The 17,859-nt window shown below is 39.2% G+C and overlaps 1 protein-coding gene across 1 annotated transcript in view; it reads right to left on the bottom strand.

Moving 5' to 3' along the window:
• NF1 (neurofibromin 1) overlaps window positions 1-17,617 on the bottom strand; it is a gene marked incomplete at both ends in the record, with an annotated part of 254,679 nt that extends 237,062 nt beyond the window's left edge. The window contains one exon of the mRNA XM_079725195.1: window positions 17,558-17,617. Coding sequence (XP_079581321.1) covers window positions 17,558-17,617 — 60 coding nt within the window. The remainder of the gene's footprint in view (window positions 1-17,557) is intronic.
• Window positions 17,618-17,859: the final 242 nt, after the last annotated feature.

The raw sequence follows: 17,859 nt of genomic DNA, 5'->3' as shown, positions 1-17,859 counted from the left end.
GCACAGGCTCAGTAGTTGTGGCGCACGGGCTTAGTTGCTCCACGGCATGTGGGATCTTCCCAGACCAGGGATCAAACCTGTGTCCCCTGAATTGGCAGGCAGACTCTTAACCACTGGGCCACCAGGGAAGTCCCAGGACATCTTCATTTTTATAAAGAAGACTTCCATCTTCTTAGGCAAAAGCATAGTGTTTGTCTTCTGTACACAAGATCAAATATCTGTATAAAGGCACGGATGGCTGCTGAGTAGCCAAAGGAGTGCATTGTGCCAACTGCTAAGTTGCTGCCTCTCATCTTCACACCTATCCTTCTCTACCTTGTTTTCTGATGGCTGGGCTACTGCGCAAACTACATTTCCCTTTGCTAGCTGGCTCCTTGTTAAGCCTCTGCCAAGGGGACGCTAAAGAAATCCTGTCAAGACTGGAGGAGGTGGGACTTCCCTGGTGGTCCAGGGGTTAAGACTCCGAGCTCCCAAGGCAGAGGGCCTGGATTCGATCCCTGGTCAGGGAACTAGATCCCGCATGCCACAACTCAGAGCCCACATGCCACAACTAAAAGATCCTGCATGCCGCAACTAAGACCCAGTGCTGCCAAATAAATAAATAAATAAATAAATAAATACTTAAAAAAAAAAAAAGAAGACTGTAGGAAGGACAAAGGACTTGATTCTTCCTCTTTGCAAAATATCTACACTACCTTAATCTTGAGAAAGAACAAACTTGAAATATTTACAATACCTGATTTCAAATGACTATAAAGCTACAATAATCAAGACTGTCGACTGGCATGACAAAATAGGCATATAGAAGCACACTAAGTACAAAAATTAACTAAAAATGAGTCATAGACCTAAGTGTAGAATCTAAAACAAGATTTCTAGAAGAAAACATAGGAGAAAAATCTTTGTGACCTTGAGTTAGGCAAAGGTTTCTTAGATATACCATCAATAACATGATCCTCTTTTTTTTTTTTTTAGAAAAACTGATAATTTGGACTTCAGCAAAATTAAGAACATCTGCTTTCAAGACTTTGAGAAGAAAACAAAAGCAAAAAAACAAAACAAGCCAGAAACCGGGAGAAAATATTTGCAAATCACATTATCTTGTGAAGGACTTGTATTCAGCATAGATTACAAGCTCTCAAAAATTCAATAATAAAAAATCCCAATTTTAAAAAAATGGGCAAAAGATTCAAATATACACTTCAACAAAGAAAATATTCAGGGGGCTTCCCTGGTGGCGTAGTGGTTGGGAGTCCGCCTGCCGATGCTGGGGACACAGGTTCGTGCCCCGGTCCGGGAAGATCCCACATGCCGCGGAGCGGCTGGGCCCGTGAGCCATGGCCGCTTAGCCTGCGCGTCCGGAGCCTGTGCTCCGCATCGGGAGAGGCCACAGCAGTGAGAGGCCCGCGTACCGCAAAAAAAAAAAAAAAAAAAAAAGAAAAGAAAATATTCAGATGGTAAATTAAGTACATGAAAAGATGCTCATTGGTCATTGGGGAAATGCAAATCAAAACCAGAATGATATACCATTTCCCACCCATTGGATGGCTATAATTTTAAAAATTTTTAGTCAAAAAAAATTTTTTTAAGCAAATAAATGTTGGCAAGGATGTGGAACAACTGGAATCCTCATATACTCCTGTAAAAATGACATAATCACTTTGGAAAACAATGATTGGCAGCTTCTTAAAAAGTTAAATATACACCCACCATATGACCCAGCCATTCGACTCCTTTGTATTTACTCAAGAGAAATGAATGTATACGTCCACACAAAGTCATATACATGAATCTTCAGGACAACGTCATTTGCAGTAGCTAAAAACTGGAGCAACCCAAGTGTCTACCAACAGGTGAATGAATAAATATTGAGAAAAACAGCTCAGCAGGTGCCCAGAAATGGGATGGAGGTACAGAATGGATTATGGGGGCTGGAGGAAACTTTTGCAGGTGATATATATATTCATTATCTTGATTGTGGTGTTAACACAGGCTTAAAAATATAGGAAAAGTCATCAAATTGTACATTTTAAATATATGCAGTTTATTTATTTACTGTATGGCAAGTTTGCTTTAATAAAACTGTAGAATTTCTATCATTCTAGAAACTGTAGAAATCCTATTCTAGAATTTCTATAATAATAAAAAACTGAAATTCCTAAAATAAAGTTCCTAAAAAGTTCCTAAGAACATGGGGGGAGGGGGAAGGCACTGTTTTTGTATATTTATTCATATTGGGTGTATATTTACTAATTTTACACCCAATTGGGTGCTCTTCATTATTTCCTATAGTTTTGTCCTTCCACTTGACATGTTTCCCCTCTGCCTAAAGAACTTCCTTTAGTAAGTCTTACAGAGCAGGTCTGCTGGTGATTAATTCTCTCAGCTTTTGTTTGTCTAAAAATGTCTTTATTTTACCCTTATTTCTGAAGGATACTTCTGCTGGGAACAGAATTCTAACTTGACAGGTTTTTTTTGTTCAACACTTAAAAAATGTCATTCCATTATTTCCCAGTTTCCACTGCTGTGTTCAAAATTCAGCCATCAGTTATATTAGTTTCTTTGAAAGTAACAACTTATTTTTTTTCCATCTGGTTGCTTTTAAGAGTTTGTCTCTAGTTTTCAACGGATCAATTAAGATATGTCTGAGTGTATTTAGAAAGTGTATTTTTCTTTGTATTTATCTTGCTTGGGGTTTGCTAAACTACTTGCATCTATGGGTTGATATCCTTCATCAGTTTTGGAAAATGTCTTACCATTATCTCTTCAAATATTTGCTCCCACACTAAGTTCCCTTCTCTACTTCTGGGTTTCCAATTACACGTTACTCGACTTTTTTTTTCTTTTTTGGGGGGGCCACGCTGAGTGGCATGTGGGATCTTAGTTCCCCGACCAGGGATCCAACCCGGCACCCCCTGCATTGGAAGCGTGGTGTCTTAACCACTGGACCACCAGGGAAGTCCCACACACTATTCAACTTTTTACTAGAGTTATACCTATCTCTTGTTCTGTCCTACTTCTTCCATTGTTTTTTCCTTCCTGTGCTTCAAACTGGATTATTTTCTATTGACTTGTCTACAAGTTCTGTACTCTTGTCTTTTATTGGTATAGTCTATTAAATCCACCCAACGAATAATTAATGTCAGATACTGTGGGCTTCTTGTTGTTGCATGTTTTTTGTTTTATTTAGTTATTTATTTATTTATTTATTTATTTATTTATTTTTTGCGGTACGCGGGCCTCTCACCATTGTGGCCTCTCCCGTTGCGGAGCACAGGCTCCGGACGCACAGGCTCAGTGGCCATGGCTCACGGGCCCAGCTGCTCCGCAGCATGTGGGATCTTCCCAGACCAGGGCACGAACCCGTGTCCCCTGCATCGGCAGGCGGACTCTCAACCACTGCGCCACCAGGGAAGCCCCTTTGTTTTATTTTTAATGTGTCAGGCACTAAGCCCTGGGAACACAGCAGTGAAAAGACAGACACAGTCCCTTCTCTCATAGAACTTAAATGGTATATATTCGATTGACCTGTTTTCCCATTTTTTTAGATAAATGAAGAGTAAGGCAAGGGATGGAGTGAGATCCTAGAGTCCTGCACCAAAGTTTTCTCAGTAACATATAAATGACAGACCTTAAGCTACTGACGTGTTTTTGATTCTTAGAATATCCATTTAATTCCTTTTCATGAATTCCAATTCTCTATAGAAATTCTCCACCTTTCCATTTTGTCCACGTTTTCCTGTATTTTCTTTATCATATCATAGTTATTTTAAAGTCCCTGTCTGGGGGCTTCCCTGGTGGCGCAGTGGTTGAGAGTCCGCCTGCCGATGCAGGGGACACGGGTTTGTGCCCCGGTCCGGGAAGATCCCACATGCCGCGGAGCGGCTGGGCCCGTGAGCCATGGCTGCTGAGCCTGCGCGTCCGGAGCCTGTGCTCCGCAACGGGAGAGGCCACAACAGTGAGAGGCCCGCGTACCGCAAAAAAAAAAACAAAACAAATAAAGTCCCTGTCTGATCATTTCAATTACCTGTAGGTCTACTTCTACCATTTATTTTTCTTCTTGATTAAGGATCACAGTTTCCCACCTTTTCAAATTTTTAGAAATTGTTCATTGTACGCTGGATACTGGAAATGAAAGAGCCTCAGAGACCCCAGAATATATCTTCCCAGTGAGCACTCTCTATCTACTCTATTAGGCAAAAGGGATGAGAGAGGCTCATCATTTCAATCAATTCACGAATTGAAATGTGTCAGTGCTATGCTGCAGTTTTAAGTAAGACTCAGTTCAGCTCTGGTTCATTCTTTTTCTTCAGTCTGTGTCCAGAATCAGCAAATGTCAGCAATCCTCTTCTCACCTACAAAGGGTTCTTCTGTATCTGGAATTTTAATTAATCTAGTCGTGATTACTTCTACAGGTCTCCAATATTTTTTAAAATATGATTTTAAAGGTTCATTCAGTTTTTTACTGCTCATTGCAGTGATATAGATGACTGTACTATGTACTACATAGATGACTATACTACCCAGAAGCTTAAGTCTCCCTGCATATCATACAGTGATTCCCAAACCCAGCTTTACATCAAAGTAACCTGGGGAGAGTTTTTAAACTACAACTCGTTGTCCATACCTCTAGAACTCACAGATGTTCAGTGGGGCCAGGAAATCTGTACTTTTAACAAGAGTCTTAAGTGATCTGGTAAAGCTGACATTTCTAAAGAAACTAATGTGGGAGTTCCCTGGTGGCCTAGTGGTTAGGATTCCGGGCTGTCACTGCCGTGGCCCAGGTTCAATCCCTGGTCCGGTAACTGAGATCCCGCAAGCTGCCCGGTGCGGCCAAAAAAAAAAGAAAGAAAGAAACTAACGTGCCTGTTCCTCCTGTCGCCCATCCCCAGCTCGGTATTGATAAGGCCATTAGAGAAAGAACACACACTACATACAACAGATAAACTGATACATGAATATAAAAAGTTAAAAGTTCAGACTCACTAAAGACTTTAACGATAAGATGTTAAAATAAATATGTAAAGCCTTCAAAAAATATATTACGATCAAGAAGAGGAGGAAGGAAAGGCAAGAATCATTAGTTAGAGTACATGGTATAATACCTATAGGAGACTGAAAGTAGAACTATTCAATTCAATTTTATTTCTAATTGTTTTAGCAGAAAACAAAATTATCTTCAAATGTAAAAAAGAGCATTGTTGACAGTCATCAGAACACTTAGATAATGCATAAAGACCCCACTTACCTGCTTATCTGAATTCAAGTCTATATGAATTAATCCAAGGGGACAAATGAAAATTTTGAAATGTGACAAGGGGAATGCTGTCTGTGAACTCTGAGAATTCACAAAAAACAGAAAGGTGCCAGACTGGGAACAAGAAAACAACAGTGCCTCAAAATGCAGGTGCAGCTAAAGGTGAAAAGGTCATTTTAGGACTATGGACTTAATTTAATGTCAACACCCAAATAATTCTAGGACTGATTATTATGCAGATGACTTTTAAGCACTTACAGAAGGAAGAATTATTTACTAACAATAATGAAATCTTACCTGTGTAAAGCAAGTTTACAAACTACCTTCACATACATTCCCTCGTATCTCTGATTTGTGAAAAAGGGCAGGTAGCATATGTCTCCTCCCCAACCCTCACACACACTCTTCAAAATACTCAGATAGCTTGACTTGCCCAGGTTAACTCATTCCTCAGGAGACAATTAGGACTCAAGTTCAAGTCTTCCCCACTGAGTACTGTATTTATATCGCACAGCTCTGAAGGTGAGCATGAGTTAAGAATAAGTCACACGGAAATGATAACTGGGATTGCTTCAAAATAATGAAAACGCACAGAGCAGGAAAGGGGTAGGACTATGGATGAAATAAAACTAAGAAGAAGCTGGGTAATGGGTACATGGGGGTTCATTTATAATCATCTATTTTTTGCATATGTTAAAATTTTTCATAATAAAACTTTAAAAAAAATACACATGCACACACATGCTCTTTGATAGGTTAACTGTACCGATAATCAGATGAATACCAAAAATACAGAGTACCTGAAGCTCAGCATTTTGTAAGCCTTTTTTTTAAGTCTCACATAACATCCTCATATACAAAAATACTTAGAAAAGGGATGACAAATGATATGCCTGAATACTGACCACCACTGCACCAAGAGAAAAAACAACCATGATAGTGAAATATCTTAACAATTTATACTATAAATAATTGAATGAACAATATATTTCGGGGTGGAGGAGACAACCCTGAGGAATACTTAAGATCTGTCTTCCAACATTTTTAAAGTAAAAAGACAAACATTCTGAAGAGTTATAGAGAATAGAATTAGGAACAATGAATAGAAGACTCCAGGAGGCCAAATTCCAAACTTTTCTACTCTTCCCACTCTTCCTTGAGGCTCATGACTCATGTGCTACTCACTAACAAACTTTGTCACAGTCACCTACAAATTTTCTAGATATTTTCCCCATCATCAAAACAATTTGACTCCCGGCTCAGTTTTTCCTCTACCTCACATCCATTACCATCTAGGTGAGTGTTGCCTGATAAAGTACAGGACTCCCAATTAAATTTGAATTTCAGATAAACATAAGTAATATTTTTAGTGTAACTATATCCCATGCAATAATTGGGAAATACTTATACTAAACATTTACTGTTTATCTGAAATTCACATTTAACTGGGCATCCTATATTTCCATTTGCTAAATCTGGCAACCCTAATCTAGGTGACTTCAATGTCAAGGTGGACCACCTATCCAACAACTGGTCCCCAACACTCCTTGATCCCTTCAATTCTAGTGACTATGACCATAACAAAGACGTTGTCTCCAAACTCAGCTGAGTCCTTAATACTGCCCAATATTGCTAAGTGCCCTTAAGCTGCACTCTCTCTCTCTCTCTCTCTCATTTACCCCAACAGTCATTAGAGACCAAACCCATTCTTTCCTTCTCTACCATCTCAGTCTCTAAATCCACCACCTGAATTTAGATCCCTATCTTCTTCTACCTCCTATGGTACTTCATTCCACATTTCCCTTTATTATATTTTTCAACCTCTCCCACCAAAGCATAAGCCATTAGATGAAATTACATTCACCCAAAATCTTCAAGTGAGAGCTTAAACATTTTAGTATGGCATATAAGAACCTACCAGATTCACAACTTAGTTCAGGCTTCACTTTCTGTCAAGCTCTCCCTGGCTGCCCAGTCTAAATTAAGTGCTCCTCTCATACACTCCCATTGTATCCTATGCATCCATCATAACATTCACCATAATTTTCTTTTCATCCTTCTCTCTTACTAGACTTTAGGTTCCTTGAGACCAAGAGCATGTCTTGTCTTTATTTCCGCAGCATTTACCACAGCACTCAGCATCTACCACAAATAATAGGAACGTGAATGTTTAGCGATCAAATAAGACAGAGGAGGCTCAATTTAAGGGACAGTTTCTAACAATTACAATTCTACTAATGGAATGTGTTACCTTGAGATGTAGTACCCCTGGCTGCCCAAAGGGCAAAATAAGATTGCATATCATAGTACTATTTATAACAGACAGGAATAAAAAAGGATTTATCCTATTGTCTGTAGAGGAACTGGTCAAATTTTGTGAGGTACAACCATACAACCATCCTTGAAAACTCTGAAATCAACAGACCTGTCAAGAAGGCTTCTCTTGTGGGCAGGTCATGATCCCCTCTCACCTGGACAGCTGAAGGCACTGTAAGAAGTTCTTGTACTTTAATAATTTTATTATAGTCACCTCATTTTGATCCTACTCTTATGTTAACCTTACTCTGCTAAAAATTGAGATTTTTTTTTACATTAATACATTCCAGTTACATTTTATAAAGTAACATTTATTTGCTTTGTTACCAATTGCTTTTCTGATTATAAAAATACATATTCAGTGTAGGAAATTCAAAATTTATTTTTAAAATATTAAGAAAAAATAACAATTACATATAATACCTTAAATTTTTAAATAATGCAAAAGAAAGTATAATCATATGGGCAAATGCTCACGTTATATTATGTTAAAAGAGCAGATTATAAGACAGTGTATCTCATTCAATCCCAACAACTTAATAAAAGCAACAGTATCTAACATTAATTGCCAGAAACTATGCCACGTGCTCTACATGTATTTCCTAATATAAATCTCACATCAATCTCTGTGAAGTAAGTACTATTATTGACCCCTTTTTACAAGTGAAGAAACTGAAGCCTGAAGCTAAATAACCTGGCCAAGGACTAGTAAGCAATGGCAGAGCCCAAGCTCAAGAATTCAAACCCAAGGGGTCTAATTTCAGAATTTCAACTGTGGTTCTCCTCTGAGTTGTGCTATTATAAATGACTTTTATTTATTTATTGTGATTTTGTTACATTTCATATTCCTACAATGAATATGAATTACCACTCTATTTTTTTTTTTTAATAAATGTCCAAGTAGAGGTTGAACAATTTTCTGTCAGGGCTATTGCAGAAGTGGATTTAAGTAAGCTCAGATTCCTTCTAACTAAGGATCTGTCACTAATCAATTAGTGACTGGAATTATTTTCTTAGTCAAAAGGACTGGCTCTAAAAAAATGAAACACACATCAACCCATTTTAAGAATTATAAAAGCTTTGGACTGTCAGATTATATTTTTCCTGTTTAACATTCAGTAAATGAAATAGCTCAGAATTGAGGAGATTTACATAATATAGCAAAGGTAGTTCGTGTTAGGGCAGAAACCAGAGCACAGGTCTTTACTGATCTTTGTTACCAACATTTAACCAAAACAATGCTTTCTATCTCTCCCATTCCCTACTGTAAATTCAGTTATCAGAGACCAAAAACTGAAACATAACAGGAAATACAAATGCTTCTTTTCTTTCCCCCTTAGTCCATTACCCAAAAGGAAGAAGACCTGCCTGGAGCATAAAGTTAAAACATCTTCCCAGCCCTGAGCTGGGACAGAAGTGAAAGGCACTGATAAAGACAGGAGATTTGGAAAGATACTCTAAAAGACAAGATGAATGATTTGAAAGTTGTTATTGGGGATGGGGGCGGGAAGGAGCTGAAAAGTAGACAAAGGAAGGAAACAAGGAAGGAAAGCAGACGGGCACAGACAAAAAGAAAGACCCAGAAATCCAACAGAACAAGGCACTCAAACACTACCAAAGTTTAAAAGGTTGTCTCAAATTTAATCAAATCCTAAATGGAATGTTCTTAGAGTATGAAAAGCAACTTTACAAAACTTGACTGTGAAATGCCAGATAAAAGAATGAAATAAAAACATAATCTCATATTTATAATTATACATTCCTGTTGGTACTCTCACAAATTCTACTCTCTCACCTTCAGAATTCAACTCTCCTCACCTAAAAATCTGCAGTGAGTTATAAAATGTTATAAAACTAAATAAAAGGGGAACAATGGTACAACTTCTAACAGCCAAGAGAAGCTTTGATAAGGTGAAAAGAAGAATGATAAACAATGAAATCAGTATATAATGCTTAAAACTTATGTCTAACACATAACCAATCGAAAAAGATTTCCAGATACTCTCTTATGAACATAAAAGGTAAAACGTAACATGTCATTTTTGAGTGAAGAAGCAATAATACTTTCCTCACTCTACATATTTGTGCTATCTGTTCACAAAATTTAGGCCCTTTTTATAAAGCTCTATTTATTGAAAGTTACTGCTCTAAGGATTAAGACACCCACACTCTAGTTTAAACTCAATTAATTACATGTCATAGGATTGTGAACAAGTTGCTTTGCCTCTCTAGTTTTTTTTCATGCATTATAGAAATAATAATAATCACCAAACTATCGATATAAAGAATAGATAGAAAAAATACTGCACAGGATAATAATCATGGCAATACACTTTTATGATTATTTACAGCTTCCTTTCACATAAAAGAGTCACATCTAAGACACTAAACAAGCCCATGACATAAGTAAGGCAGATATTATCCCCATTTTACAGATGAAAACAGAAAACTGAAGTTCAGAGAGGTTGACTTACCCAAGGTCACTCTGAAAACTGCACAGTCAAAAGCTCTTTCTCTTACTACATAGTATACTCTGCCATCACAAATTTGAGGCAGTAAGAGTGGTTTTCTCATGCCCAAATGACTATGAGGACTATCCAAGGAAAGCTGTCAACAATTAAACAGAAAAGGGTCGCTTGAGATTGTTATAGCCATAATTACCCACAAGGCCATTATCTGGATATAAAACTATGATTTAAAATAAGTTAAATAAAAGTCCTTTAAAGTAAATTTCTAAAAGTCCTGCTATTTACTAACTTAACTTCATGCCTCTTGCACTAGACACAACACCCTGCTTTGGGGGATGTGAAACGGAGGGGGTAAGGATTTCACCAGAAAAAGTTAAGTAAGTTCTCTGAAATCCAACAGGATAAGACACTCCAAACTATAAAATATGAATAGGGGCAGGCAACAGCGCGTAGACCGTAGTGGCAACCCTAAGCCAAATCAGAAGACTGCCAGGCTGTGGTTTAAAGAAAATATGCAATCTGTAAGTCTGTACCTCAAGTTATTGCTACAGCAAAGTGATTAGTACCATTTATAGCAAAAACACGTAAAGTTTAGAGAATAATTCCAATTTTTCATTACAACAGGATGGGATTCCATATGAGCTTGGGGCTTTCTTGTCTTAACAGAAGCCCTTCTGATGACATAATCAATGGCTCAAAAGCCACTCAGAGAACCAAAGAAGGTAACTACATATCTCAGGCATATAACACATGAAGTGGTCAAATATGCCATCGACAGCAGGCACCTGGAGAGAGTTTATTGGAGGCACTATCAAGTCCAGTTATTTATATTCTACAACATTAAAATGTTCTTCAGCACAACCTCTGAGTGTGCTGTTTTCCTGAAGGCTCTACCACACAGTATGAAACAGAAATTTACAAATTGCTGAAACCTTAAACTTAATTCACAGTCACCACAATGTAAAAACACCTTAACTTTTCTATTCTTCAAGGTCAAAACACACTTTGTCTCATCCTTCCCTCTCCACACCCAAGAAAATGGGATATTCTAAAAGATGTCAGTCAGAATAAGCCAATGCTATTCATAAATCCAAGTTAATCCTCAGCAAAGAAAGGGCTTAAGATGCCCATATTCTACTTCAGTATTGATTCTAAGCCTTTTAACAGTTTAAGCTGACCACAAATCTCCCCTTCTACTTCTTCTATAGAACATTCTCCTTAAACTTCCTTTAAAAAATGAGCCTTCCTATAAGTCCCGTACCTTGTCTTATATACATACAGACACACACAAAACCCCCAATGAAGAGTAGACTGAGGCCCAGTGAACACATGTGCAAAACACATTTTTAATACACCCCTCACCCTGAAAAGTATGTTGTTTTAATGCAACAACAGAGAGTCTATATGGAACACCATAACAACAAATATGAAAATAAAACAAAAATGCCCCACAGCAGTCTGAGTAATTTAGAGAACAAAGATGCAAAAATAAGGCATGCTTACTATTATAGTATATCTCTAACCTTCTCTTTAAGGACAAAATTCTCCATGCTAAATACATCCCAAAAAAAAAAAGGGGGGCTTCCCTGGTGGCGCGGTGGTTGAGAGTCCGCCTGCCGATGCGGGGGACACGGGTTCGTGCCCCGGTCCGGGAAGATCCCACATGCCGCGGAGCAGCTGGGCCCATGAGCCATGGCCGCTGAGCCTGCGCGTCCGGAGCCTGTGCTCCGCAACGGGAGAGGCCACAACAGTGAGAGGCCCGCGTACCGCAAAAAAAAAAAAAAAAAAAAAGATTTAAGATTCTAATTTCCTATTGGTCAAAAATGTCAAAAACTGTAGCAATATTTAAAATCTAATATAACAATATTGCTGGCCCAAGCCACACCCACCTTATGACATTTTTCTATTACACTTCCCAAACTTGAAGAGCTGGATATTATGTATGCCACAAGTTAGATGATAAACAAGAAAACAGATCGATTATAGTCATCCTAAGGACCCTCTCAGTACCCTAAGTATTCGTCAGTGAATGCTAAAGTAAGGTATATATTGGCCAAGGTACATACAGGGGCATGTCCAGAGACTAGTCAATCTCCTTTATTTAGTGAAAACATAATAATCAGTCAGCAGTGAAGAAAATGTATAAATTTTACATCTGAATAATTTTAGTCTTTTCAAAGTGTTTCACATTCATTATCCTATCAGACCACTGCAAAAAATTTCCTTATGTAGAGACTTGACACTAAAAGTAAATGACAAATTCAAGATCACAAAGATAGTTAATTGGATCTGAAACTTGATTTTAAAATGTTAGCTCTGTTGGAGGAAATATAAATATATACAAGTTCCTCCTTAAAGCTCTCTTTTCTTAAAAACCTATTCCTAGTTAAAATATCACTTAACTTAATAAGACCAAGGTTACCATAAAGACTAAATTAAAATTCAGTTATTTACATTTAAAACAAAGCCAAAATTACCACTCTTTTTAGCCAGTCTACCTTTGAACCAGGAATCATATGAAAAACTTTCCATCAATGACTCACTGTGTGCTTCTAACTGTGCTGGGCCCTGGGGTGACTATTAGGGGAATTCTAACCGTGGCTTCTTGCTTTTAAGAAAGTTTATACTCTATCTGATAAAAAGATAAAAGAAAACAATGCTAAACTATGTTCAACCTACCCTCCCAAAGGGAGACATGTTAAAGGGGGGTTCTGTAGAACCCCAGCTGACAAGCACACCAAGAAGTGAGGCTGCAGTGAGCTTAGTCTAAAAAGACTTCGTGGGAAAAATGAAGCTTGAGCTGCCCATTTCAGTGTGGACAGGAATTAAAAAAAGATAAAGGAGGAATTAAAGCATTTAGGCAGGGGCTGGTGTAAACAAAGGCTGAGAAGCAGGAATAAGCTTGACATACACAGAAGAGACTAAGCCAGATTGCCTGGAACACAGGTGCACACTAAGGCATAATGAGAAAACATTAGGTAAATTAAGTGGGGTCAGCTCCCGATATACTGTTGTGGCATAGGTAGATGCTGTTAAAGTATTAAAATCATCAAATATTTAAACTAGAAAGAAATCTTACAGATTTTCTAGTCAATTCCAACAGATGAGGAAATCTAGGATCCACAGAGATCTAATGGCTAGCATAAGGACTGAGGCTGTAAATAGCAGAACAAAACTCAGACCCTCATTTAGGAACCGCAGTTCAACAATAGGCAGCATGGTATGATAGAGAAAGCCCAAGGATTGATGAGAACATCAACATATAAGGGTCTGCAAGCGTACATACAAGACAGTATTATGTCTTGGGAATTCGAGGAGACTGATTTCCAGGGGTAATGGAACACCACAGAGGCATTACAGTTGATCAGAAAACCACTGTTTTGCCAGAAGGAATCACTTTCTGGAAAGAAGCAATCCAGAAGGAAAGCAGAGGCAAAAGCTAGTTTTCAGAGAGTTATGAAGGACATACGTGGATAAACAGTAGAGGCAGCAGGTATCTGGCAACAAAGGAAGAAAAAGACTGATCTACACACAGAAAGCTACAGGACCAAGTAAATGTTTAAAAGAAAAAAAAATCTAAGTTTGAAGGTGAAAAGGAAGGCGCTCACATAAAGAAAGACTGAATTAGATGCTAGATAAGGTGGGGGGAGTGAGGGAACACAGAGAACTAATTGAGGACCAGTTGGAAATTGTTTTTAAAGGATGAATTCCAGAATAAAGAATAAGCATTTTTTTCTCACTCACCATAACATAGCCTTTGTCAAAAGAATATTCATTTTCAACTACTTATAAGGCCTTACAAACGCAGACCAAGCTTTAAGAACAAAGCTAAGGAGATTTTTTTTTTAATCCAAAATGACTTCAAAGTTTTACAAATGTATCTGGCCAATTAACATGTAGCTTGTAACTTCAAAGACACTTGCCAATCATTTTATAACGTGAGTTTTCTACCACATATTCGAAGGACATTCCGATTAGCATTCAATTTACAACAACAAATATGCTATTATTAAAAATAAAAAATCAGGGTTTACTCTCTAATATGTTCTTTAAAATGTTGTTTTTTGGCTTTTTATATACCATTTTTACTTGACCAGATATGGAAAATGTAAGTGTTTAAGTGAACATATTTACAACAAGTCATTTGGTGATACCTTCTCTCAATTTCTTAAAACAAAAACCTTCATATGACCAGTTTTCCTACAGTCCTTTCTAGGAACAAAGACCTACAGAGACAGGTGGGGCATATGGAGCTAGGTGAGGCATGTAAGAAGGTTCTCCCTCTCATTTAAGTAACCTGGATAATGAGCCACAAATTAAAGCTGCACACCTAAAATTTGCCAATTTCAATTTAGAAATTTACCACTCAGCACCATAAAGGCAGGTTAAGAAGAAGCAGAAGATATAACTTATCCATTCAGCTTTCTAGCTGTCCACCTTCACAACTCCCATCCTTAATCAAGGAAGTACTTACTTTTTGTTTGTTTGTTTTTATTTTAGCCGAGCTGTGCATGCGGGATCTTCCCTGACCAGGGATCAAACCCGCATGCCCTGCAGTGGAAGCACGGAGTCTTAACCACTGGACTGCCAGGGAAGTCCAGTACTTACTTTTCAAATTGTTAAGAATTGTTCAACTTAGGCCATAAATATTAGGTTTAGTTGCAATACCAGCAGGTTACAGGAATTTTATTTTACCCACTTGGAAACAAGGACTTGAGCTCAAAATGTCAAGATGGAACACTACTACCACTTGCTTAAACTGGGTCTACTGCACCAAGTTGCTGAGCAATACCCATCAGAGTACAATACATAATCAACAGCGGCTAGTAATGCATTTCTACTTTAATCACCACAAATATTAGAAGTCCAACCAAAACATCAATTCAGTCATAAATAGAGCTGCCATCTTTAGACATGCCCATGCTCTCTGCCTCACACATGTCTTAGCTATAATAAAAGGATGCAGCCCACCTCCCGCTGGACCCAGTGAAACAAATTACAGTCAATATATCCAAAATTTAAAACTTTTAGACATAGTTGAAATGCTTAAGACTCTCATACAAATATCTCTCACTACATGCAGGTTGTCTTCCCCCCTAAATAAAAAGGTAAATTCTTCTCTCCTAACTATACTTTTGGATTATTAAAACAAATCCTATGGGATACTTATCAAAAAAAATATTCCTGACTGTCCAGCATTCAATGCTTTTCATACTGAGGCTCTTATTATTAGGTCTGCTATGTGACCTTGGAAAGTCATTTAACCACTCTGAGCTTTAGTTTTCTTGCTTTCCAACCCCAAGGTAAACTCTAATTTGAATTAAACGTTTATTACTTCTATAATAAGTTAATGTATATAAATGCCTTATGTTAAACACCGAAACTCTTATACTTTTACATCTCAAAGTCACTGGGCTTTAACCTTGTAAGAGAAAAATGTGAGGAATAATTTGTCCTATGGATCCTTCTCTTAATTACAACCTAAGGAACATATTTTTTTAATGCTTCTGTTTAAAATTCTTACATCCTTACTTTTTAAGAGATGGTGGTGAGTTTGATTCCACAATATTCATAACAAAGCAAACAACAAAGCCTAAGGTCTTTTAAGTCTGGGGACAAAAAGAAGGAAAAATTTACTTGCATTACTGGGCATATGATCAAAATCATTCCTCTTTCAAAAAACAGAAAACTATGTTTGTCATATGTGGCAGATAAGCCTAAAGATCAACAGGTAAGAAGTGAAGAAATAAAGTTTAAAAACTGGAAAAAATTTTTAACTAAAAAAAAACTGGAAACTACAGTCGTGATATGAATCCATCAAATTCCCGCACCCAGATTAAACTGTCCACACAGATCAGCTTTGGGGCTCTTCTGTGTGTCTTTTAAATCCTTTTTTTAAATTACACAGAGAAAGTCTTTTCTTTCAAGTTTTAAATCTAAGGCTCTAGCAATAATACAATCCAATATATGCAGTAACATTTCACTTCCTCAAACAGATTAGTAGCACAGTCGTTTAGATACTTTTTGGTCTGGAAGCATAAGGATGTGTGAAAGAACTTCAAGTCTCTGACAGCTTCGTAATTCTGTTTTACCTAAGTAGTTTCTTCTCAAATGTCTTCTCAATTCCTCTGCTTATTCCCAAATATCTTTCAGATAGGTCAGAAACACCATGAGTCCCATAAGAAAATGTTTATGGATCAAATAAAAGTGGAGCCCTCCCCCCATTCAGCTCCCATAATCAGTTTTATGATTATATCCAGTAAACAAAATAGATTGACTCAGTCTCAAACAGTTCCCTCATCACAGGAAGCCCATGGTAGAACTGCAGCTGCAAAAAGCATCCCTTTAAACGATCCCCAACTACCTACAGCAACACAAAGTTAAACTAAATCCTACTGACAAAAGGCTCCGGGTGCATTCATTCAGATCAGCCCCAGGATTTAGAGTCTGAAGCTCAGGGAATAAAAAGGTACCTCTCCAAGCTATGAAACTTTTTTTTTTCCATCTCAAATATTCTCAATGAAAGTTCTCTTGTCAGCTAAGAGGTGAGAGTTTAAAAAAACAACAAAACACTAGCAGAATTAACGGCTTCAGGACCACTTCCCAGCTGTCTTTGCTCTCTGTTGTCAGTGGCTCAGATGCAGTTTCCTACTTTCCTTTCACTCTTCTCCCCTTAATCCCCAAGATTCCCACTATAGAAAGCAACACTCACATTCTCAGATCTCTGACAAAAAATAAAGGGGGAAACTGCAACTACCAAGGAAGGGGGAAAAAAAGAAAAAAGGAAAAATATTTCAGAAGCAGGAGGGAATCAGAACCATGGTTTCCACTGCAAACGGCAATGTAAAAGCCAGTCTTATCAGGGTATGGGGGGACGCCCGTATGGGGCATCAAAAAGACGTGCAGTGTGTGTGCACTTGGAGCTCTCGGGGCGGGCTGAGACGACGGAGCAGAAAGTAACAAAACCTGTGCTTTCCCTGCTTTCTTCTACTCTTCCCCCTCCAAGAGAGGAAGCTGAAGAAACTGGGGGAGGGGCGGGATGTTATCGTTCTCCCATTGGGGGTACGCAAGACGGGCCTTGGGGGTTCCTTCAGTTACTCACCCCCTGTTAGGAGATCCACTGAGGGAAAAGGAAACCCCTAAATGTAACCCACCTCCGTTCACAAAAAAATAGTAAGGCGGGGGGATGATTAAATCCACATGGAGAGCCCCTGAAAGCGTCCCCAGGTCACTCATCCCTATTAGCAAGCGGAAGGGCTGGGATAAAGGGGATGGAGGGTCGGAGGGGTGGTCAGGGAAAAGGCCCCACCTCCGACTTAGGAGGGAAGGGGAGCTCGAGCCACCAGCTGTCCCCTCCTTGCCGCACCTCCCCCCTAGGCCACCCCCAATTATCCCCCCAGTCTTTCCTCTAGAGCCCGAGGCGGCCGCGGGGGAGGCGGCCGCTCCTTCCTCCCCTCACCCACTCCGTCCCCACCCCCGCTCCGCTCCCACCTCCCGCCGGCCAAGGGCCCGTTACCTGCTCGTCGAAGCGGCTGACCACGGCCTGGACCCATTCCACCGGCCTGTGCGCGGCCATGTCCTCCCCGCGGCCGGGGGGCGGCGGAGGGACCGGGCGGCCGGCGCCCAGGGCCGGGAAGAGGGCGGGGAGCGGGGGCTGAGGTGAGGGGAGAGGCGAAGAGAGGGTCTGAGGAGTGCAGGCGCCGAACGTTCCCACGGGGGTGGGGATGGGTGGCCGGCGCCCGGCCGGGAAGGGGAGAGGGGAAGGGGGCGTTGGCGAGGAGGCTGGGGGGAGGGGGACGGGGGAGGGGGACTCGGGGA

The sequence above is a fragment of the Hyperoodon ampullatus genome, assembly GCF_949752795.1.
Source record: "Hyperoodon ampullatus genome assembly, chromosome: 19".
Taxonomy (NCBI): Eukaryota; Metazoa; Chordata; class Mammalia; order Artiodactyla; family Ziphiidae; genus Hyperoodon; species Hyperoodon ampullatus.
This window is presented reverse-complemented; position numbering and strand designations above follow the sequence as displayed.